This window comes from Colletotrichum tamarilloi (genome assembly GCF_030869305.1).
Source record: "Colletotrichum tamarilloi strain Tom-12 chromosome Unknown Scaffold_3.1, whole genome shotgun sequence".
Classification (NCBI taxonomy): domain Eukaryota; kingdom Fungi; phylum Ascomycota; class Sordariomycetes; order Glomerellales; family Glomerellaceae; genus Colletotrichum; species Colletotrichum tamarilloi.
Window position 1 is genome coordinate 678799 of NW_026849386.1, and position 23334 is coordinate 702132.

At 53.5% G+C, this 23334-nt stretch overlaps 8 protein-coding genes across 8 annotated transcripts; 4 read left to right on the top strand and 4 right to left on the bottom strand.

Moving 5' to 3' along the window:
* Positions 1 to 1298: 1298 nt before the first annotated feature.
* Positions 1299 to 2424, bottom strand: CTAM01_01386 (uncharacterized protein; the record flags this gene model as incomplete). Its single annotated transcript, XM_060517428.1, has 3 exons — positions 1299 to 1771; positions 1945 to 2106; positions 2175 to 2424. 3 exons carry the CDS (start codon positions 2422 to 2424, stop codon positions 1299 to 1301), a joined length of 885 nt encoding a protein of 294 aa, XP_060387889.1.
* Positions 2425 to 2893: 469 nt separating this feature from the next.
* CTAM01_01387 (uncharacterized protein) lies at positions 2894 to 3550 on the bottom strand (the record flags this gene model as incomplete). The annotated part of the gene is made up of 1 exon (XM_060517429.1): positions 2894 to 3550. The coding sequence occupies one exon, from the start codon at positions 3548 to 3550 to the stop codon at positions 2894 to 2896; it is 657 nt and encodes a 218-aa protein (XP_060387890.1).
* A 763-nt stretch (positions 3551 to 4313) lies between these two features.
* CTAM01_01388 (uncharacterized protein) lies at positions 4314 to 5635 on the bottom strand (the record flags this gene model as incomplete). The annotated part of the gene is made up of 5 exons (XM_060517430.1): positions 4314 to 4737; positions 4790 to 4813; positions 4864 to 5311; positions 5363 to 5515; positions 5584 to 5635. 5 exons carry the CDS (start codon positions 5633 to 5635, stop codon positions 4314 to 4316), a joined length of 1101 nt encoding a protein of 366 aa, XP_060387891.1.
* Positions 5636 to 5988: 353 nt separating this feature from the next.
* Positions 5989 to 6865, top strand: CTAM01_01389 (uncharacterized protein; the record flags this gene model as incomplete). Its single annotated transcript, XM_060517431.1, has 2 exons — positions 5989 to 6377; positions 6433 to 6865. The coding sequence occupies 2 exons, from the start codon at positions 5989 to 5991 to the stop codon at positions 6863 to 6865; spliced, it is 822 nt and encodes a 273-aa protein (XP_060387892.1).
* A 144-nt stretch (positions 6866 to 7009) lies between these two features.
* CTAM01_01390 (WD domain-containing protein) lies at positions 7010 to 8182 on the bottom strand (the record flags this gene model as incomplete). Its single annotated transcript, XM_060517432.1, has 4 exons — positions 7010 to 7202; positions 7262 to 7666; positions 7735 to 7834; positions 7888 to 8182. 4 exons carry the CDS (start codon positions 8180 to 8182, stop codon positions 7010 to 7012), a joined length of 993 nt encoding a protein of 330 aa, XP_060387893.1.
* Positions 8183 to 8766: 584 nt separating this feature from the next.
* On the top strand, positions 8767 to 11463 carry CTAM01_01391 (uncharacterized protein; the record flags this gene model as incomplete). Its single annotated transcript, XM_060517433.1, has 4 exons — positions 8767 to 8794; positions 8851 to 9000; positions 9061 to 11031; positions 11087 to 11463. The coding sequence occupies 4 exons, from the start codon at positions 8767 to 8769 to the stop codon at positions 11461 to 11463; spliced, it is 2526 nt and encodes an 841-aa protein (XP_060387894.1).
* Positions 11464 to 19040: 7577 nt separating this feature from the next.
* CTAM01_01392 (glucose transporter rco-3) lies at positions 19041 to 20989 on the top strand (the record flags this gene model as incomplete). Its single annotated transcript, XM_060517434.1, has 3 exons — positions 19041 to 19156; positions 19325 to 19594; positions 19657 to 20989. 3 exons carry the CDS (start codon positions 19041 to 19043, stop codon positions 20987 to 20989), a joined length of 1719 nt encoding a protein of 572 aa, XP_060387895.1.
* Positions 20990 to 22250: 1261 nt separating this feature from the next.
* CTAM01_01393 (IBR domain-containing protein) lies at positions 22251 to 22836 on the top strand (the record flags this gene model as incomplete). Its single annotated transcript, XM_060517435.1, has 2 exons — positions 22251 to 22524; positions 22589 to 22836. The coding sequence occupies 2 exons, from the start codon at positions 22251 to 22253 to the stop codon at positions 22834 to 22836; spliced, it is 522 nt and encodes a 173-aa protein (XP_060387896.1).
* Positions 22837 to 23334: the final 498 nt, after the last annotated feature.

Sequence of the window (23334 nt, forward strand, 5' to 3'; positions counted from 1 at the left end):
CGGCAATTCCAGAGATATGGGTAACTTGTTGGTTCCCGGGGGGCGGTCGACGTATGTACTGGCTACCTACCTTCCATCCCACTGGCACCAACATAGAAGAGGGGGAGGGTGTGTGAGATTGTGTACGACGGAATGACTTCGGAGTTTAGTGATAGGTATATTTCGGGTTTTTACTCGGCGCCCGGATACAAATGGGTGTGGTGAGGTAACAGGTGCGGAGGCCGTCTTCCGGCGGCGGATGACGGCGACGGCGACGGACGGACGGACGGACGGAGGTGGCCGAAGAGGGAGGGCAGAGAGGAGCAAAGCCAACCAGCGTATTGTAGAGATGGTGGTGTGCCAACGGATTCCTCGCCGTGAGTTTCCCAGTGGTGGTGGTGGTGACGGCTGGAAATGGGGCTTTGGGGCTGAACTGTGGCCCCGGCAGACGCAGAGTCAGCTCGTTTTCGTTATTAGCCTCGGTTTGTGAGTGTGTTGGTTCTAGACCCTTTCACAGCATGGTTATGGTTACATCTCTCCCCTCATGTTTCCTGACAACCAACAAGCCAACATTTTCACACTCTACACGAGAAAAACCCCTGGTTTGGGACCCAGTTGGAGGGGCAAGTGGGAAGAGTATTGGACGAGGAAGGCAACTTGGACATCCCGAGGTTGTCAGCGTCGAAAAACGTGCGATGGCGATTGCCTCCCGGAACATGGTTCAACCTAGGTAGAGCACTCTCTTTTTTTCGCCTCTTATATGGGCAAAGTACGAATACCCTCCACCACATTATGGAACATGCTACGATGATTCGATCCTACCGTTACCGTTAGACGGGGTCCAAAATAGCTCTCCTATTGCGACTTAAGTCCTTGACTCGATCAGCAGCTTTTAGACTGTGGCGAAATCGAATGACTAGTGGCAGTGCGTCTGCGCCAGGGAAGGGGTGAGGCATCACCTGTAACTTTTTTTGTTGTTGTTTGATAGTATACAAATCGATGTTGTTTGTCTCCCGGCATCAATATCGAACGTGATGTTTTGCCACTCGTGATGAATACCGGAATCCCCGCGTGGGCTTCCGATCATCCACGCCTCCACCCTCAGGGGCACACCCTCTTCTAGATAGATAATCTGACAACGCAGAGAGCGCCGTACACGACTAGCAGAACGTGCGTATGTACACTTTCGCCCCCTCTCGGTCTTGCTTGAATCGTACAATGCTACCGTCACCCTGACCGGCACTTCTCTCTCCTTGACTCGAGAGTCTCGAATACATGGTGGGACGCGCTTGGCAAACTGGCCAACCCTTTCGCCCTACTCACTTGCGCTTACCCAGCGACTCGCGCACGATATTCCACACCCACCCATCATTAACGCCATGACTAGCGCCCTTGCCGCCGCCACTGCTACCACTGCTGCTCGTCTTCCCGCCCGCCTCAACGCTATTGATACCAAACTGGCCGACGGGGCGGTAGTGATACCACCTCCGCTTCGCCATCAGCGCCGAGACGTCCTTGGTGTGTGTGACGATGCCGAGGCGCGTGGCCAAGGGCCCGCTGTCCGCGGCCACGGGGCGGAGCTCGGCGGCCGTGACGGCCGTGAGACGGGGACGGGTGGCGAGGCCCATTGTGCCGATCTCGAGTTGAGCTGTGGGCGGGAGGGTGCGGACGTAGCGTTCTAGGAGGGCGCGGGATTGGCGCGCGTAGGGGGGTAGGCGGAGGTAGATGTAGGTTACGAAGGGGGCCGAGGTGTAGGCTACGAAGAGGAAGGGGATGATGCCGCAGGCGGCCACTGGATCGGGTGTTAGTATGTGTGCGATGGTTTATGGGATGTGAGAATGGTTTGGAAACATCAGATGCTGTGAGGTTTGTGTAGCAAAGGGGGAGGTTATGAGGAGGAGAATAGGGAATGATGGGATGGGAATGCAGTCAACGTGTGAGTGAGATATGGGGTGAGAAGCTTACATCCCGCTGCCTCAGTAAGCGTCTTATCTTCGGCGCGGACGTAGCTGGGAGCAGCTACGAAGCAGAAGAAGACGCATGAGAAGACGGTGGTGATTTTCCAAAAGGCCAGAAAGGCCGTCCGACCGGTGCCGGCGTGGTAGATGAGTAGTCGCTCAGGCAGTTCTAGTAGGTCACCGTTAGCTTTGTGTGCAGAGACAGTGAGATGAAGTATGAATGGGTCTACTACTCACGTGGGTTCCCGGCCCGGGGACCGGCAGAGCCTCCGGCGCCGGCTAAGTTCGGCTTCGGTGGTGTGGTGACGGTCCGGGGGGCCGTGGTCGGCGGCGGTGGTGCGGAGGCAAAGGGCCGTCTCAGGCTACATTGCTGGTTCTGAAGAAGAGATTTCCGGAGGGTAGGACGGAGAGCGCATTGGCGTATCGTGGGGAGGGTTCGTATCGTTTGTGGGGGTTGCCGTATGAAGGCGAGCCGCAGTAGGGACATTGTGAGGTTGTCCAAAGGGAAAAGGGGAAGAGTGAGTGAGTGAGTGAAATGGGTTGATTAGGGAGAGTGAGAGGTTGATGGTGAGATGAGAATGCTGAGGTCGGATGAGGTCACTGCACGCATCTACCTTCCCTGGTACTAATTAATTTTTCCCCACGCGACGCGACTTGACTTAATCGGTATCCAGCGCCCGGATGGTGTACGACATTTCAACATCGCCGAAATTCATGAGGATAACAATTAATCGTCACGAGCTGCAACTGGCATGAATTATTGTTTCTTCTTATTTGATTGACTCTCGGACACAAGTTGGCTATGCTAGGTTAAATGATTGACGTGACTGAAGACCGCTACTATGAGAATCCAACCTGGAAACCCTGCCAGATTCCCTACTAGCTAACAGAGCACCAAACAGCACCTCATCGTCTCAAAGCCGGTGATCCCGCGCCGAACCCCGCCGCCCTTCAAGTCAGACAATGTTCTTCTGAAGCCACTCCTTCCACTGGTCAAGCGTCCAGCCGGAGCTGATCTCGTTGTTCGGGTACCCGTCAAACAGCACCGTGGGGCTGACGTGCACGCCCGTCAACCGCGCGAGCTTGATGAGCACCTTGAAGTCGTTGGTCACGCCGTTGCCGACGTTGAGCGCGCCCTCGGCGTCGGGCTTGTCCGAGACGACGAGCAGGTCCAGCACCGCCTTCTCGTCGACGCCCACGGAGCCCGCGAGCTTGGCGAGGCGCTTGTACGTCTCGTTGCGCGGCTCGTTGACGACGTTGGCGTCAAAGTAGTCCTTTTGCGCCTTGAAGAGGGCGTCGCTGTACGCCCAGAACTTGGCGGGCGCGGTCTTGACGACGGCCACGGCGGACTCGTGAACCAAGGTGCTCGAGGGGTGCCAGGGCTGGACCTGCTGACGGAAGATAACCTCGAGGTTGGCGGCCCAGGCCGGGTTCGCGCGGATGGCGGGCACGACGGCGTTGTAAAATGTGTTGAATTGCTTAGCGGAGTAGGGGCAGACGTAGTCGAGGTAGAGCTCGATGGTGTGCGGCTGCGCGGGGACGCCGTCGGCCGAGGGCTTGGGTTCCGCTCCGAAGGTCAGCTTGTGAGCTGCGAATTTGGGCGGTACGGCCATTGCTGGTGATGTGTAGCGGAAACGGGATGTGGCGGTGGTGCTTATGTTGCGTTGGAGGCGGGCAGTGTTTCTACTGGTGAGTGGTATCGTCGAACTCGAGGATGTGATGAGTGGGAATAGAGACGACGCAAAGATTGGGCGTCGAGTCAGGTTTAATAACACGTTCGAGGGGAGCTTCATGGAGCTTTGTCTGGGGGATATGAGATACCTACAGGTGACCCAGCAGCAGCAATACGGATACCTTACCTGACAGAAGTGGTGACGAAAGGCCCCCATTGGAGCAGGCGGCGGGGGCGGGGTAGCTTCCGGGTGTTGATAGAGCTCCTTGTCCACAGAGTAGCTGCCAATAGGTGAGGTTTTGCAATCATGATGCAAGCGCACGAAAGCTTTGCTGACTGAGCAACCTCGAAACTCACCATTAGCATCACGCAATTCTAGAGAATTCATGCGCTATCGTTCTGCGCCTCTTGGGCCTCGGCTTGGCTAGTCCTCTAAGTCTATCATTTGGAATATACAGCTACGGCTCCGAGCTGCCTTTCGGAGTATAGACTGGCCCCTTCAACACCAAGTACCGAGCTCCGGGACTACCGGCCGGGCCCCTGCTGTCGGGTACCCCACCGTGTGGCCCCGAACAATCTTGACAAATCCAACATCGGGGTCGGCTACACTCGACTACTAGTCACATACACCGGAGCAATCAACAAGCCGACTGTGACCTTTGACATGCTTCGTTTACACTCTCATCAGCGGAACGATGACACTCTTATGTTACAGTGTTCTTGGCCACGATGCCCCGCGCAAACTCGCCAAACGTTATGTGTTGCTCATTGTCCACCTCCTCGCCAAGGTTTGGCTGGGTGAAGACGGCCAACGTGTTACGCGCGACGCGTCCGTCGCTCACAGCTGCCCTGACTCCCCTTACGAAGTGCGGTACTGCCTTGAACTTGCCGCCCGTGATGCGCTCTAGAGCTTCGCCGGTCTGAAAAGCGATGCAGTCCCGCGGTATCTTGACCTGTACCGTCTCTCCGCCCCGCGATTCGATATACAGCCCTGCTGACGGATCGGGAGACGCGGCCAGCTCCGACAAAGGTGGTAGGCTTGCTATCGTATTGTTCGTGGCTTCAGGTACCACGGTAGAAGTCTCCTTCTCGTCGATGAACATGGCAGATGTCAGACCAGTCAGGCATCTACCGAGGGTGTTAGTACCAGCAGCATCGTTGCTAGAAGGGGCCGACTAACCCATGATCTTTATGTCTCGAGCACCTTGTATCTATTAGTGGATTTCTGAAGGCGGTCACAATCCAGTGGCTCACCAGTCATCGTCGGCTGCACCAATCTTGGAAAGGGCCTCCTTCGTCTGCGGATAGTAGTGCAGAAGGCGCGCTTTGGTCGTGTTCGATGTACTGACAACGTGTTCAAGGTACCCTTTGGTATATCCTGGGATCTCAGACTCGGCAAATCTGTCGCATGCTCGGGCTACCAAAACGGCCGCATCAATGATGACTCGGCAAAGACTCTCCACACTCGGCTTGAACCCCGGAAGGACGTCTTGTGAAGGCCAGATATTTGGCGAGAGGTACTCGGGAAAGTTATTCTGGTTAAACTCGGCCGTCGGCTTAGCACAGTCGAGAGTTGCATCAACGTAGAATGCGCAGTTGGCATAGTATGAACCCTTGAATGTGTCAACTTGGCCATTCTTGAGTGTTTCTTTACCCAGGGACCAGCCCGTCAGGTATTTGGCCTTTTCATTCTCAAGCTTGACTGCTCATGTGTAAGCAGTGGTGGGCAGACGGGTAGCAATTTGCATCGTACCCAGCTCTTCCTCAGGGAGATTGCCCAAGTAAGATGCGTAAGATAAGGTCTGGTGCCTTAAATGAGTAAACTCTGGCGGCACATCCTTGACCACCAGGATACCTAGAGATTCGGGCCCAAAGGCCTCTTTCAGAGTCTCGAAGGGGATGTTGCCTATGATGTGAATTTCACATGTAAGCTGTTGTCCGTTCCATCCTACGATCCTGCTCGACGGTACTCACCCTCCTTAAGGTCGTTGAGAGACACAACCACCGGTTGTGCGATCTGAACCATGGTGTTTGTCTGAGTTGTAGAAGTTTAAAGGTAGCAACGAATGAAACAAGAAGGAATCCAGCCAGATCGTAGGCTCATCGACAAGCTTCCGCGATACCACCTGCCGGGTCAGTACCTAAAAGGTGGGGGAGGGGCACAGATAGCCCCTTATGTAATCACAACGTTCAAACGTCCCTCGAACTCTACTCATCACCATTCCCAGACTTCGAAAGGTCAAGCACGCACCCAAGATTGGCCAAAAAGAAAGCCTACCGGTTATCGCCGAAAACCGCATCAAGATAACGCAACTTTCACCTTCCTCATCGAGTCCTGCGAGCGGAGGGGGAGACACGAAACACGAGCGATACAACGCGATGGTCAAGCCCCTGTCTTTCAAGGGCGACAAGAAGCCCAAGAAGAGAAAGCGCGCGGAAGCCGAGGCCCAGGACCGCGACGCGCAGGGCGGGGAGGTTGCCCGAACCGGCGGAGCTTCCGCCTCGACGACGAACGCGGACGATGACGACGATAGCTGGGTGTCTGCCGATGCCGTGACGGATGTTGTCGGACCCGTCATGTTCGTCTTGCCGACGGAGCCCCCTACTGCTTTGGCGTGCGATGCCGTAGGCAAGATATTTACGCTTGGGATCGAGAATATCGTCGATGGCAACCCGTCTACGGCTGAGCCGCACGACGTGCGGCAGGTGTGGGTTGCGAACAGGATCACAGGGACGGAGCAGTTCAGGTTCAAGGGCCATCACGGACAGTAAGAATAATTTGCAGAAGGTTGTCGACGGGAGCCATGTATTAACGAGCCACAGATATCTGGGATGCGACAAGAACGGCGTGCTGTCAGCGACATCGGCGGCCGTCTCACCATTAGAGTCTTTCAACATCATTGCAACGGCGGATACCCCTGGCACATTCCAAGTCCAGACATTACGCGATACCTTCCTCTCCGTCAAGCCGCCGAAACCCAATGTTACCACCTCGGACGTCAGAGGCGACGAAGAGTCCATCACATTCAACACCACGTGGCGTATCAGGATGCAAGCGAGATTCAAGCCGCGGCTCAAAGCGAACAAGGAAGAAAAGGCAAAGGAAAAGATTAGTCGCAAGGAGCTTGAACAAGCGGTTGGGCGCAGACTCGAGGACGACGAAGTCAGGAAGTTGAAGAGGGCGAGAAGGGAGGGCGATTACCATGAGCAGTTATTAATGTTGAAGGTCAAGGGAAAGCACGACAAGTATGGCTAACTCGGGGGATGAATTTCTTTGGCAACACGAAAAGGGGGGAAACCATGATACCCAAACGCAATGAGCAGCATAGCCGTAAAACAATTCACTTTCGTTCTCAAGTTCTATTTTTTTTTTTACTTTTGCTTTCTTCGATTCTCTAACCTACGTGGGCCTCCAAGCCTTGATGTTACCGTCTTCTCCAGCAGTGAAGACAACCTGTTCGTCATCGTAGAAGCAGAACGAGCGAACGATCTCCTCGCCGTGGCCCCCCGGCAGACCGACGCTGTTCGCCCTATCGAAGCCCCAGCTACCTTCGGCGGTACGGGACAGGTGTACCAACTCAAAGACTTGGCGGCTGGTTCACTTATTAGTTACGCTGCCAAACATTGGGAACAATTCGTCAACAAGACTTACTCTTGTGAGCCCGCACCGACGATAGCACCGCTTCCGTCAACCTTTGTCGTCATGTTGGCAATGTACTGGCAGCCCAGTGTCTCTCTTGCGTCGCCAAAGTCTACTAGAGCCGCGCCAGAGCCGCAATCCTCCGCGACGCTGTACACGGCCAGCTTCTCGTCGTGAGTCAGCACATAGACCTCGGTGTTGCTGAGGAAGGAGGCGTGGTGGACAGAGCCCTGGTTCAACGTCTGGACAACGACCTCATCTTCGTCCGAAATTCGTGTGTCATAGACGTTGACGAGGCCATCGGTCGATCCCGAGAGGAGGATATGAGATTCCGAAGGGTGGAAGCGGAGTTCTGTGACGTCGTCACTGTGGACTTCGTCGTACTGGAGCCTCTGCTTCGGGCCGGCTCTGATATCCCTATGGATGTGTCAGGAGTTCTGTGTAATCGGGCGGGGGTGGGTAGTCGTGATCCAAGGAAGGCTTACCAGAGTAGCACGGATGCGGTGTGGTTCTGGAACTCTGTGCCTAGTGCTATTGTGTTGCTCCTAGGGTCGCAAGCCATAGACAAGATGGGCGACTGAGTAGCTGAACGTTGTGTTAGTGAGATTCGTTAGATATTTCAGAGCGAGAAAACATACCCGCAAAATGAGCGACCTGCGGCTTTGACGCTTCCCTCATATCCCAGACTGAGACTTCCCCATTTTCTCCCGCCGTGCAAACGATAGAGTTTTGCCAGTCAAAAGTCCTAAGGCATGTCAAGTTGCCATGGTTGGTCTGGTATGACTTGATCGGACCCTGTCCCACTCGTGCGGGATCGAAGAGACTGAGTTTCTGATCTGATGAGATGGCGGACAGACCAGCGTTGAGGCGCTGAATGTCGAGAACATAGACATCGCCAAATCTATGGCCGTCAACGCAAGATAGGTTGTACATTTTCACGGCACCTTGACCTTTGGTGCACGGCTTATATGAGCATGGACCCTTGACCAAAAACTGAGATTTGCAACTACTTACTGAGCGTCGATGGTACACAGTTTAGACAGCTCAAAATTTGACCTCTCCTCTATGGTCTTGACAAGTTTGAAGATTTCCGCCCGCCTTATCACTTCCACCCGGCTGAGATCGAAATTTTGCAGATTATGAAATTCGTAGAAACTTGAGCAAGAATCACCAGTGAGCGTATTGGAGGACTGGTCAATGGAGAAGCGTTTTTATGCAAACCCCCGCGTTATACAAGTACGCAGCATTCAGAACTAGTGCCCGCTTACAGCGGTATTGCGTACCTGGCGTCCGGCTAAGTTAGCGACCAATCAAGTCTCGTTTAGTGGACTATCCCTGTTCATTTGGAGCTCCCAATTCCATCTACGTGGACCTAAAGCCAGGACAGCTGTTCTGAAAGCATCGAGCTGCGTAATTGCTAGGAATACCAACAAACCCTCTCCCGACACCGCATATCTGTGAGATATAACATGTCGCGGAACTTTGCGCTCGAATTTGGCACATAATTACCGTTCGAGATGAGGCGTTCTTTGCTCTGGCTAGGCCGTAAGTTAAAAGTCACTGAATCCAAACGGCTGAACGTAAGCTGACATATCATCAAGTGCTGTTGCAGGCAGCAACTGTATTCTGTGTCGACGAGCAAAAGGTCTTGAACGACTACGAAAAGAATCACGACAGCAGCGAAGGAAAGCATGCGAAAGTACAAACGGATGTTATCCCGGAACACCACACCCCACCTCCGAGGCAGCCCGGTATGTACACTATTCGCGATGGTGGGGGGAATGTCGGTTAACAGAGCTGATTTCCCATAGGAGCGGACTTAGTCGAACTCGCAATCGAACAACTGATCAAGCTACCACCCCGAACCTACCCCAGACGTGAACGCCGCTATACTGTCGTCTATACCGTGCTCCGATATGCCCTCAAAGTCGTGCCCAGCCTGAAGGCTGCACCTGTTCCTGGTAGCCACCAGACACAGGAGACCAAGGTCACAGGTCCGTTGTTGGAGGCTGTGAAGCTGTTGGAACAGTCTGCTTTGAAAAACAACACGGACGCGCTGTACCTTCTCGCGGAGATGAACTTCTATGGCAACTACACCTACCCGAGAGACCTCAAGGTTGCTTTCGATCATTACCACACCCTCGCGACGGTCCACGGAAATCGCACGGCACAGTACATGATTGGTCTTTACTATGCAACTGGCATTGGCCATGTTGTTGCTCCCGATCAGGCAAAGGCGCTCCTCTACTACACTTTTGCAGCGATGCAGGGCGACACACGCGCGGAAATGGCCATTGGCTACCGCCATCACAGCGGCATTGCGACGCCGAAGAATTGCGAGGCTGCAAGCAAGTACTACAAGAGAGTTGCGGACAAGGCAATGGACTGGTACCGTTCGGGCCCACCCGGCGGCATGGCTTGGGTGGTTGAGTCGTATCGTATCGCTGATGAGCTTGGCGGTGTCTACGGCGAGGGTGCTAGCGCTTCGAGTGCCGGTATGAACGCCATCAAAGTGAGCCCCAACTCCGACGCCAATGCCGCCATTGATGATGTGATTGAGTACCTCGATCTCATGTCGCAAAAGGGCGACGCCAAGGCATCTTACAACCTTGGAAGGATCTACTACGAGGGGCAGAGGGGTCTCGACCGGGATCTGGACCTTGCTCGCAAGTACTTCTTCACTGTAGCGAAACGGTACTGGCGTAAGGACGGCCGTATCATCGAAAACCATAAGCAGGGTATCGAGAAGACGGCGAGTAAGGCGGCTGGCTTCATTGGCCGCATGTACTTGCGTGGTGATGGTGTCGACCAGAGCTTTGATCAAGCAAAGAGATGGTTTGAGCGAGGCATCTCTCACGGAGATGCCCAATCCCAGCATGGACTCGGTCTCATGATGCTTTACGGGTACGGGACGCCAAAGAATGTTGCCATGGCCACCGACCTCTTTAAGGCGGCAGCGGAACAGGACTACGCGCCATCCCAGATCGAATTGGGCGTGCTCTACCTGGACCAGGGCGGCGCAGAGGACGTCCGCATTGCAAATAACTACTTCGAGCTTGCCGCCAGATATGGCCAGATCGAGGCTCACTACTACCTTGCTGAGATGGTATACAACGGCGTGGGCCGCGACAAGACGTGCGCGATGGCTTTGGGCTACTACAAAAACGTTGCCGAAAAGGCCGAGCCGCTTGTTTCCTCGTGGGCCGAGGCGAACCAAGCCTACTACTACGGTGACGAGGAGCTCGCTTTCTTGGAATACGTCATGGCAGCAGAGCAAGGATATGAGCGCGCGCAGAACAACGTCGCTTTCATTCTTGATCCTGTCCAGTCACGACTCCAAATACCCGACTGGCTGCCGCTTCCCGAGTGGTTCGGTCTTCAGCAGCATACCCGCCCCAACCTACTCAACAACCCTAGACTCGCCCTCATGTACTGGACGAGGTCATCCAGGCAGTCGAACGTGGACTCTCAGGTCAAGATGGGCGACTACTACTTCCACGGAATTGGTTCCGAGCCGGACGTCAACAAGGCCGTTCAGTGTTACACGGGCGCCTCGGACTACTCGCAGAGTGCCCAGGCCCTTTGGAACCTTGGTTGGATGCACGAAAATGGCATTGGCCTGACCCAAGACTTCCACTTGGCCAAGAGATACTACGACCAAGCGCTCGAGGTCAATGAGGAGGCTTATCTTCCTGTCACCTTGAGTCTACTGAAGCTCCGCCTCCGAAGCGCATGGAACACGTTCACCCACGGCCCGATTCACTCAATCCAAGACGATCCTAGTAAGTCAACACGGCGCATTCACCGAGATACACATCGGCTAACCACACACATTAGAACCAAAGAAGGACTGGTCACTCAGCGAGTGGATTGCCAACTTCCTTCAAGACGACCAACTGTTCTATGACGACCCGTACTATGAAGACATCTTTGATGATACTATCGGCGGTACGGGCCCAGACGGCGTGCCGCTGGAGGACGACGGCATCGCCGAGAGCCTCATCATCGTCTTCCTCGCCCTGTCCCTGGTGCTTCTTCTCTACTACAGGCAGCAGAGGCAGCAGCAGCATCGAAGGGAGGAGGAGGCGCAGAGACTTCAACAGCAGGGGCAGCAGGGTCAACCTGCCGCAGCGCAACAGCAAGATCAGGGCCTTTTCCCTCCACCTGGCAACCCGGAATGGAACAACTGGGTCGCTGGCGGTATTGGACATTGAAGCGTTTGTATGAATACGGATAAAAAGAAGTAGCTGTTGGAGATGGTGTGTCAGATGGGTGTTGCAAGGATTAGTTGGGGAGGACGATTAAAGCATATTCAGCGCCGGCGTTTGGGAATGTCCAGGGAATAGGACTTGTTTCCTCGAGACTCGTTGCAATTCAAGAAGTTTTTTGCTATAGTCTTTTTGCTAATTGGGTACGGTGACTTGCTCCTTTGCCAACACCGCTTAAGATGACGAACGAAAGGATACTGAAGCGCCCACTCCTGCAACCACTTGCCTATTCCTTACTACCGTGGGGTTTCCAACTTTCCTGGGTCGTATCAACGTATGAAATTGACATTTCTTCGAGAGCAATGAATTTCTAAGGCGAATGTTGATGCTAGGTTCTCACCTTCAGAGCATATGATTTGTCTTCCGGCTATCGTTTCTCCAGTTTCGTTTGCTGGGCCTACAGCAGTTGGCGTTTTGAAGATGCCTTAGGGGGCTTTGGCGTAGGACACACATCACCAACAGGAAGCTAAACCCTTTGTCGATGAAGCCATCGCTACGCTGAACTTGCCCATCACGTAGCACGAAACCATCATTCTCTCGGAATGCGCGCGGGGAAGTGCGGGTATGCCTCGCGTAGTATGGGTAGATAAATTGGGTGACGCGGAGTCTACGAAGATTCTTGATCAACGACATCCAGCTCCGCAAGATCCCTCCCCATTGTGAAAGACTTATATCGCGTCTCGGGTCTACAGGGCTCAAAGACATTGTGTACGGTTGGATGTATGCGTTGGTCGGAAGGGGAGTCTGGACTTTCGATGCAGTTTCGTAACCATCTTCTCCACTCCCTATCTCAGGCCTTTTCCTTAAGGAAGGTTGAGATTCACCCATGTTTAGAGTTTATCATCAACTTCCAGTTTTCCATGAAGAGAGAATGGAGACTAGATACTGATAGGCTTCTATCGAAGGCCTTTATATGGAGCATGGAGGTCTGCTCAAGCTAAATGTGCTCCAACTTACGTCCTCTTACCATATAAACATCATCGAAATTCCCTGTACGTAGCTTAGGTCAAGTCCGTTATGAGGCGCTCCTTCTTGGACGCCTTCAGGAAGGCCCCAAAGGTATGGCAGAGTGGACCCACGTAGAGACCAGAGGAAATTGGGGAATTTTGACGATACGTTGCGAGAGCGCCCGAGTTGAATCATGCGTTTGTCTACGAAATCCTTCTATCATGATTTGACGGCACAAACGGTCAGCTAGGTCATCATCATGGGCGTTATTTAAACCAACGAAGGCCATATAGAGTTCTCCGGGTACGGGGGGTTGTATCATGAACAAGGCAATTTGGACCAGGTTCAGGGCGACCTCGATGATACTACCACGGAAACATTTCTCACTTCACAACGACACGGTGCATTGTGTTACGTGGATGTTGGTAATCGTAGACCAAACCCCGGCTTGGTATGAAGCCCATTGTTGTGGAGATAATAAAGAAAAAGATCCAAAAAGGCCAAACAGCTCCCGACTCGCCTGTTGCTGCTGCTGTTGGTGTTGTGTAAAGTTTTTCCTCGCCGGACGGGGGTGCTCGACTTGGGGGCGCTGCACTGCCGTCGATCGTTGCAGGCGGATCCGGAGGATCAGATCATCATCGAAGCCACACTTCAGCGCGCGTTGGTGGGAATCAATTGTCAAATCACACATATATAAGATGCACACCCGCCGTGTTCCCCACTGTATGTATACAATACAGGGCGTGGCAGGATTGCCCGTTTCCAACTACGAGTGGGCACTTTCCTTGGAGTGCTTGTGTTTTGCTCTCGTATTGGACGTTGCTGTATCTTGGGCACTTTCGAGTATCATTCATGACGGATGGTATCCCGCTCGAGTAAAGGTTCCTATTTGCTTTTATGCTCCATTGTTATCCACTGATAGCTTGCCCACTGGCCTTGTAGCAAACCACCAAAGTTGCATGCAGTAGGAAACATTACCCCCCTTGTTGCCAAACTACAGGCGCATGTTGCACAGTCGAGGCTCCTTCCCGTCCCTGCGAACTTGTGGGATGAGGCTGACGCTGACGGTGAGCCGAGTATTTGCAATCTTTGGGGGCTTAGACGATACATTTCTAGAGCCGTCATGTCACCGGCAGATGTTCTGAATATCCGATGTACCCATGTCAGACACAGCCTGCTGTCCTGCCCATGTAACTGGAGGCAATTGCCAAACGGATTTCTTGGTACCATCGGCTGTGGGAACGTTGAGGATTTAGCTATCCATGTAATGGAACTCCAGGAAGGAAGTAGGGGTAAGTGTTGAAGGCTCAAATGGCCATGTTCAATGTACTACAAGAGCTCGTCAGAGATTGCAACATGAAGTGAACGAGTAGGCTATCGGAGCAAAACCTGAACTTGGGCAGGGTTTGCTTGACTGCAAATCACCAAAAGATTCCAGACTAACGCCGTGGCGTCTAGCGATATATAAGTGGCTTTGCCCACACATTGGGGAATGGCCTGCTATGAGACTTACCATGCCAGGGCTGTCAACTTACAGTAAGAGGCCAGCATGAGATGAGGCCAAATAAAAGCACCAGCCAGGGAAAACCAGGCCCTCTGACGTCCTCTTTGTTGTCCAGGTGTGACTACATATGTCAATGCCCGGGCAAACGTTCCAGAAGGTCGAGTCCGGACCGTTTTCCATCCTTCTCCTTCTCCCTCCTGTCAGTGCGCTGCTCGAGTAATATCTAGTAGGGCGAAAGTGTGTTGGTTCCACGAGACTGTGCGGGCCTTTACCTTCGTGCGTGTAGGCTGGCCCAGAGCTGATTCGCAATGCATCTGCATGTCAGATTACTTGGAATGTGGTGCTCGTGGCTTGCCGGTGCAGATGAGACAGCATCCCTCGTGTCTCGGAAGTCTCGCCTGGCTGTTTCATTTTCACTAGAAAAAAAAGTCGACTTTGATTGCTGCTTTGAATGGGTAGACCTTCCTGCCATCGGAAGCTGAAGCTAGCGAGCTGCCTTATCAGCCCTAGAGAAAATATGGGCTGGAGGAAGAGCTGTGCCGCCTCGGGTCTCCGTATAAACACGGGATTTGTGGTAGATGCCCACGGGGCTCCATTCTCGTAGTCCTATGGGAGCTGACGGCTGGGGGTGTTGTCTGTCGCAAGCCTCCTCTCACAAAACGCCTACTACTTACTAGTCTTGGGAACTGTGGTTAGAGCTTGGGCGAAAACACAGCATCAACTGTCAATGAGTCTTTCACCCGTCTACGATTTGGGATGGTATGCAACTGCCACAGCTGGCAGGGCCGGCAAAGAATACAGTTGCTGGTGAAGTGCATAACCGACCTCGAGGCGAGAGGCACATAAGCAGCATGACTTGGAAAACATGAGAAAAACCAGGACAAATCGACGGGTGAGCATCGAGGTCGGAAAAAGTGATGGAGGTGCGGAAACAGCTGTGCCGCACGCCAGCATGGTCATGGGGTGAGGTGAGGTTGCGAGGGCGTCGTCGTCGTCGGCGTCGGCGTCGGCGTCTGGGGAGGGCGGGTCTTCTCTGAGTGGACAGAGTCTAAAGACTGGAGCCGGGGCCGCGGCTGGAAGCAGCGAACATTCAAGTCTGGGGTTGCACCTCAGTAAGGTAAGGTTGATTGTTGGAGCAAGCTTGCGAGGAATTCAGAAGTTGGCAAGCGAAGCTGACTAGCTATTCGGGGGGTCGCTTGGCTGGTCTTGGTTTACTGTAAGTTGAACTCAAGAATGTATGACGAGGAATCGCGGTAAACGTGTAGTAGGTATTGCTTCGTAGTGTAAGTGAAAGTTGACTAGCGCCAGTGCCGCCCATTCTCATTGGTGTCCATACCAGAACTTCCCTTCGCCTACGGTCCTGCGGATACCTACCTTACCTAAGGTATTCCGAAGTACCTGGCAAGAAAGAAGTCCGCTGGCCGGTACGAACTACGAGCCAAAAGAGGGGCAGCTGAGAATTAGCGATAAGGTACGGAGTACGGATAGGTACGTCCCCAATTCTGTCAGGGCTGGCGGAGTTTCCCCGCAATTTGTCTGCGCGAACTGAGGTGATCTTTTGTTCCTTGTCCGCCACCCCTGCCCGGCTTTTGTCGGATGGCTTGTGGAGAGATCACACTGTGTCATTATCAGTAATCCCGCTGTCTTGAGCTGGTGGTCTGATGGGAAAGCAGGCAAGCTTCACAGTGTGTTGGCCTGAAAGATGAGTTGGCTCCTCGATGGTGAGATGAACCCCGGATTAAGCTAACACTGTGTGCCGACACCAACGGTCTCTGCATTCCGCACACACACACGCACTCTCTCACTCTCTCGCTCACACACCACGCATCTCTTGAATCGTAGACACGCGATACCAGTCGAGGACAAGGCTCGGAATCATGAAATAAGCGACCGCCGCCGCCGCCGCCAGCGGATACAGACTTCTCTGTATTGCGCTCTGAGCATGACAGCGCCATCGTTGTCGTCATCTATACAAACGTCTCCTCATCACGGCAATACAACACCTAAGGGTACGACGGATACTCAAGCATCGTCCCTGAATATCATCCGCCTTGTCAGACTCAGCTGGGGGTAAGACGGGTCACGAACGGCTGCGCGGCATCGAATGGGGACCCTTTCCCACGGCTTGCACGGGGTACAAGGTAAGGTGGTGAGGTAGCAAGCAGCAGGCACTCGTGGCACCGTCACATAGCTGAGAAGCCAGGGCAGGCCGCTGCTAATGACTGCTTATCAAAATTAGACCTGCCATGAGAGTGGTGGGCTGCCGGGCTGTTGTCAAGTGGTCAGTCAGTCATATCTCACTGTTGTCCGCAACCCGAGTGGGAAAATGGTACGACGTACGATGCCCAAACCCAGCAGCATAAGGTACTTGTTGCAGTAGAACAACAGCCCTCCAGCCAAGCACCAAGATAGCGTCCAAGATGCAGGAGACGCTGAGTCAAGGCAATGTAGGCTGAATGCATGTGCGGCCTGCACGATACAGCACAGCACCGGCGCGAAGCTCAAGCAGGAAGCCACGATGCTAATTAGAGAATACTACCAAATTACCAATGGAAGGTACTCTTGTCGCTGTCAGTATCCGTACTCCGCAATCACTCACAAGAGACAATGGACGGATAGCACAGTGCGTGCGAGAAGCCGACAGGTCCAGTCAAGTCAAAGTCCGTCAGCCCGTCGCCTGCAGCGTGTTTGCCTGGCTGGGCTAGTGTCGTGGCCGCTAATGCAGAGTCGCCTTTGTTTGCCATTGAGAGACATGAACCAAGACCCCAGATCCCAAGGACGAGGAAGGGAAAGTACCTCGAGGGTAGTCAAGGGAGGGAAGCAGGCGCCTGCGTGCTACACCTCATCAGCACCGCATTTATACATGTCTGTAAGGTATCATTAGGGTAGACAGGACAGCTCTCAAGACATAGTTTTTGCGGTGTTCCCCTCGCTCGGGACACCCATGGAAACTACAGTCACATCAGACCAAGACAACTAAACCTCCACTGACACTGACTGCTGCATGGTCAAACTGTAGTGTACACGCAGCCCTAGAGATGCTTCAACGTCTGTGTGTCGTCCTGTCTGTCGTCCCTGAACTTTTTGGAAGTTGAGTTTCTCCAGACCCCGACAACCCGATTTCCAGGGAAGCCAGGGGTAATGGTCAGACATCCGACAAGAGATTCCATTGGACATACGGGCGGAGGTTGTTGGCTTGGCTTTGCTTTTCTAACAGGTTTCCAGATGTTTGTGTATGAATGCGTATACGCAAGCGGCCGTGCCGAGAATGAAGTTCATCCTTCCGCCCCAGGATTGACTTCAGTTTCTCATGATCCAAATTCCTCCAGACTTCAGCGTCCCCCGCAAATAAGGGGAAACCTAGCGTCAAACCATGGAATAATCCAGCAAGTTACGTGGGTGATTGACTACATTTTGGTGAGAGAGATGCATCAGTGCAGTCGCGTGTGTAACACTTCAGTTCCCTCATCCACTCAGCCTCCTAGGTACCTCGTCTATACCCCGTACAACAGCTTTCGCTCCAAGCAAACTCAAGAGGCTCGACTATGGAGACCCGACAAGTTAAGAGAATAGCGTCTATTCAAATCCCTAGGTATCACAGAATAAGATGACCAGCAAGCTGGGAAGCTGGCGAATCTCATCGAGGTACGAATACTGATTCGTACGGTCCAGGCATGTCCACTACATAGCACTTTACGGGTACAATGCCCCGTTCAAGTCCATATTTCCATCCCGCCTTTCATTTTCTGGCGCCAAGGGGGAACAGAAGCAAAAGACGCCATCGCCAGATGCGGAATAGTCTTGGGAAAGGGGTATGTGACTGGCGAGGTGAGCACGGCCGGATGCACCACTCTTGCTCAAAGGAGCCAATTAGAGCCGCAGCCACTGGGCTGGGGCCTTCGCAAAAGCAGCAAAACCCAAGCACAAGACCTAGCAGAAGGTTCAAGAATCGAGGTCCCCAAGAGAGAGGAGCAAGACGAGGGGGACAAGACAGGCGCAGTCACTCGTTCCCAAGAATCGCTAGTCGCCCATACTGTGGGAGACGAGGGGGGGAGAGCCCCTCAAAAAACTGTGCTGATCCACGGTGCCACGGGTCCTTCGTCCTTCCCCTTCCCCCCTCGTCCCTTCAGCAGATGGGTGGGCGAAGATGGATGTGGCAGAAGTCAATCTTGTTGGTTGCGTCGAGGCTTCACAGTGTTTGACTCTGAGTCTGTCCACGGGGCAGCTTGATTGTGCCTTTTTTCTGCCCATACCTCGCAACTTGAATTAAGTATATCACTGCGTCTCGTATGGGCCCTGTCACCTTTTCGCTACGTACTGTGGTACTGCTGGTGCTTTTTCTGCTTTGCTTTTTTCCGCGCTGATGCTGTGTGCTGTGTGCTGATGGCGGGGGTGAGACTCGACAGAGAGCGCTGACCTGAGCGTGCTGAGGTAAGGCGAGAACTGGAAGAGGGAAAGCCTTGCTGCTTTTCTTGCCCGCCCTCCATCTCCATATTTCCCCTTGCCCTCCATCTTTCTGACTGGTTCATCTTCCGTCTTGGGTTCCACACACCCCAGACTCGCGCTGTTCACAGTGTTCTCTGTGCCCCAGGCCCCCATCCTCTGAGGTGCCTCGCCGCCCCCGTTCTCTCAGTCCCAGGACTCCCAGACTCTCAGACTCCCACTGTGCCACTGTGGTGGGCGTATGGACGCAGTAGGTGGGCGGTGGTGGCTTTTTTGGTGGCTCCTTCTTCCGAACTGGACTGGACTGACTGACTACCTTAGTCGTAGAGTACCCGGGACCCGACTGCCCGACCTTTCGTGCTTCTTACCTTCGCCTGTCTCCCTGCTTCCTTCTCCACACCCCATCTGCCTGTCCTGTCCCATTCCATCCTATCCATCCATCGTTACCCACACTTCGTCGATTCACCACTCTTCACTCGCCCGCCGTCCCCGTCTCCGTCGCCCGTCACTTCACTCAAATGGTCGCCGGCCCATTTCCACCTCGATTCTCGACGACCCTCGAGAGTTTCGCCCTCTCATAGTACAACGCTTCCATTCTGGATTGCTCGAGCCGAAACCCCCCTTCACCATGGCGATAGCCATGGGCTGGCAGAAGCCCGACAATGTCGCCGGCTCGTCGGCCCCGGCCATCATGGTCGGTCTGTTCGTCGCCTCAGGCGGATTGCTCTTTGGCTACGACACTGGGTAAGCACACGCAAACCCCTATGCGCAACGCGGCAATACGATCGAGCACCACCGTCAACGACAAACGAACGAGACGAGGAAAAGAACGCGATGGCGCTGGTGCTCATATTCGTGTGTTCGTGGGGGGATTCTTCCGAGACCTGGACGCTGATTCGTGACGGACTGTAGAACGATTAACGGTATCCTTTCCATGACGGCCTTCCGACGAGACTTTTCCACCGGTTATACCGAAAACCTGAAGCCTGCTATTTCGCCCGCCGAATCCTCCATCATCGTCGCAATTCTAAGTGCCGGGACAGTCCTCGGTGCTCTCCTCGCCGCACCCATCGGCGATAGTTGGGGCCGTCGCATTTCGCTCATCTTATCCGCCGGCGTCTTCAGCTTTGGCGGTATTTTCCAAGTCTGCGCGCATGACATCCCAATGCTCTTGGTCGGAAGGTATGCTTAAAGGATTGGTTGTGTCGGCTCATCGCACAACGCGTCGCTGACCAAACGCACAGGTTTTTTGCTGGTGTCGGCGTCGGATCTATCTCAGTTCTCGTCCCAGTCTATCAGTCAGAAATGGCCCCGAAGTGGATTCGTGGTACACTCGTCTGCGCCTACCAACTATCCATCACGATTGGGTTATTGTCTGCGTCCTTTGTCAACATCTTGACCGAAAGGCTGGACTCGGGCGCCGCCTACCGCATCCCGCTTGGCCTTCAACTCGTGTGGGCCGTCGTCTTAACCCTCGGTCTCCTCGTCCTTCCCGAAACACCACGCTTTCTTGTCAAGAAGGGCAAGCCAGAAGCCGCGGGTTTATCACTCAGTCGCCTCCGTCGCCTCGATATTACCCATCCCGCCCTACTCGACGAGCTCCAGGAAATCGTGGCAAACCACGAGTATGAACTCACACTTGGCCCAGACTCATACAAGGAAATCTTTTATGGGTCGCCCCATCTTGGTCGAAGAACTCTCACTGGATGTTGCCTTCAAATGCTGCAACAACTTACGGGTATCAACTTCATCATGTACTACAGCACGTCCTTCTTCGATGGCGCCAGGGTTGAGAACCCTTACGTGAAGGCTCTCATCATCAACATCATCAATGTTGTTGGAACAGTCCCGGGACTCCTTGTCATCGAATCCTGGGGCCGTCGCAAGCTGCTCATGGTCGGTGCCATCGGCATGGCAGTCTGTCAACTCCTCATCGCCTCCTTCTCTACAGCTGCCGGAGAGAACCTACAGCAGGCTGCGCAAACCATTTTGATCGTCTTCTGCGCCATCAACATATTCTTCTTCGCAGCATCGTGGGGCCCCGTGTGCTGGGTCATTACGTCCGAGATATACCCCTTGAAGATCCGTGCAAAGGCTGCTTCTATTTCGACCGCTTCCAACTGGCTCTTGAACTTTGGCATCGCATACGGTACTCCATTCATGGTTGGTCAGGGACCCGGCTATGCAGATATTGGTCCCAAGATCTTCTTCCTCTGGGGTGCCTTCTGCATTCTGGCCGTTCTATTTGTGTGGTGCATGGTCTTCGAGACCAGCAAGATCAGTCTTGAGCAGATTGATGAAATGTACGAACGTGTCGACTACGCCTGGAACAGCACCAGGTTCGAACCCAGCTGGAGCTTCCAACAGATTCTAGACGAAGGGTGGTCGCCTAGTGGTCAACCCCCACCGGAACACGAACTGCAACAAACACAGACAAATTCCACTTCACAAACGACGCAAACCTCACAAACAAACTCAAATTCAGCAACATCAACAAACACCGGCGCGACTGCGAGCTCGACGGAAGCGGAAGCAAAGATGTTATCCCAGATGGGTAATGTGGACTTCAGTTATTGATCATTTATACCCATCTTCTACTTTATATCTGATGTTACTATTACCACTCTTTTCTTTCTTTGTCATTTCAAATCATATCCCGGATAGCAGCGTCGGAGTTTACAATGTTTGGAGTTTATGGGGGGGTTCATTGGCCATAGCCACCGATGGGCGGTTGGTTCTGGGGGTTCATTCTGGCGGAAACAGGTCTTGCCACTATATTGCAGCGCAGCGGTCGTTTGGACAAAGCAAGTAAAGATATCACGGTCAATGTCGACGAGAATATCCCATTATGGTTTGACGAAGGAGTCAGCTTTTATGGCGTAAGGGAGTCGATGATATATCAAATCCACCTCTTTGGGCATAACACCTTAGTATGACGGAGCGGTGGGAACAAGGCCGGTTTCATCCGGTCTAGAAGATAGGCAGGGGCAAGGCAGCTCTTTTGTCATCTATCAATTTGAGTCAAGTCAGTCCGTCACTGTTCAATGACACTTTGCTGTTTTCCATGACACCTGTGACCTGTGACTGGGTACGATTTCTCGACACCACGGTACACGTGCCTAAGAAAGTAGCTTTGGGTCCGAAGTAGAAAGTGGGAAATCCTGTCCCGGTACTTTGGCCGTATCTATCACATGCCCCACGACGAAAAATCAATATCTTGTTACTGATTTAGTTGATTTGTGCCTTTCTCATGGATTCATATGCAAAGTTGAGTCTCGGATAGTAGCTCCGCAAGCAGATACATTTTACCTGCCCAGCAGAGTTGAGGCCGATTTGAATATGCAAAACATGGCCTAGGAAGAAGAATCTACTGCAGCACGTATTCCAGCATCGACCTCCATATTTATTTTCGAAAGAAGCATGGTTCGAGAGCTCCCCCTCCTCCCTCCCCCTTGTGGCTTCACTATGAATCCATGAAGTGCTACTTATCCTATGTGTCGTGCATATAATGTAACTACGGGTTCTTATTCTTCGGATTGAAGGGAGTCTGTACGGTGCTTATTGAGAGTGACTGGGGCCGTATAGTGATGGATAAACACATTCACTGGATTGTCAGTACGCCTCGTGACGCTGAATGAAGGAAAACTCCATATCCATTTTGAGTACTTCTTCACCGCTGACAGCCTGTGACTCCGAGGGGTCGGCAATGTGCTACTAGCCCGTTAGAGAGAGAGAAAGAGAGACATCCAGCATCGATACTCCTCCAGACGATAGCCAACACTCATAGAGCAACACCTTGCCCCATGGAACGCAAAGGAACTAGACCAAACCTACAAAGATGGACCTCTTTCAACGCCTCGACGAAGATATTACAAACATCATCATTGAACATGGTTTCCTCAACCTCGACACGTTGCGCTTTGCGACGGAACGGGAGGTCGAGCGTGCTGCCGTTAGGGCGCTCGAGATGGCTACCCCGGATCAGCAGCTCGCTATTGCCATGAGACAGAGTGTCATGGGAATAGAGGGCGACGACGCCATTATTCACGAAAATGAGAACGAGGCCAACGATAACGATGCCAACGATAACGCCGGTAACGTTGTCATGGAGGGTACAGGAGGTTATATCGGCTGGGAAGAACGCAATCGCCTTCTGACTGATACTCGAAACAACAGCGCAGAAACCTCAGACGCTGAAGACGACAATGACATCAACAACGACGACAGAACGGAATGCGTCGTCTGCTTCACGGCACGACAACCCCTCCACCGCCTCCCCTGCGGCTGCCGAATGTGCCCCCGCTGCCTCCGGCGCTGTCTCCGCGCGGGATTACGCCCAGGAGGCTGGCCGCCGCGGTGCTGTCAGCCCCTACAACCAGAAAACGTCGAGCAGGCCGCCGGCGAGGGACGGCCGCGGCTGGTGAGGCTGTATAGACAGGTTCGGGTTGAGGAGGAGACGCCGGGCGGGGAGAGGGTGTATTGTGCTAGGCCGGAGTGTGCTGCGTTTATACCGGCTGCTGGTGGTGCTACTTGTCTTGCATGTGGGCAGGGGACGTGTCGGCAGTGTCGGAGACCGCTCCATCCGGGACAGCTGTGTGGCACCGAGGCTGAGGATGCGGCGTTGATGGATGTCATGGACGAGCTTGATTTTTCGCCTTGTCCTAGTTGTCGGAGGATTATCGAGCGTGCGGGCGGGTGTACGCACATGACGTGAGTTTTTGTGCCTCCCCCTTGTTTTCCCTTTCTCTCCTCCTATCCTGGAAAGCAAAGTGAAGTAAAGAAGTTTCGAGAGTAGAACTGATTAGAGGACGTGTAGGTGCGTATGCGGCGAAGAGTTCTGCTTCTCGTGCGGCGGGATATGGAGGAGAGGCTGTGTGCAAAATTGCAGAGGTTGGGGCCGTGTGAATATGAGGGATCGGAGG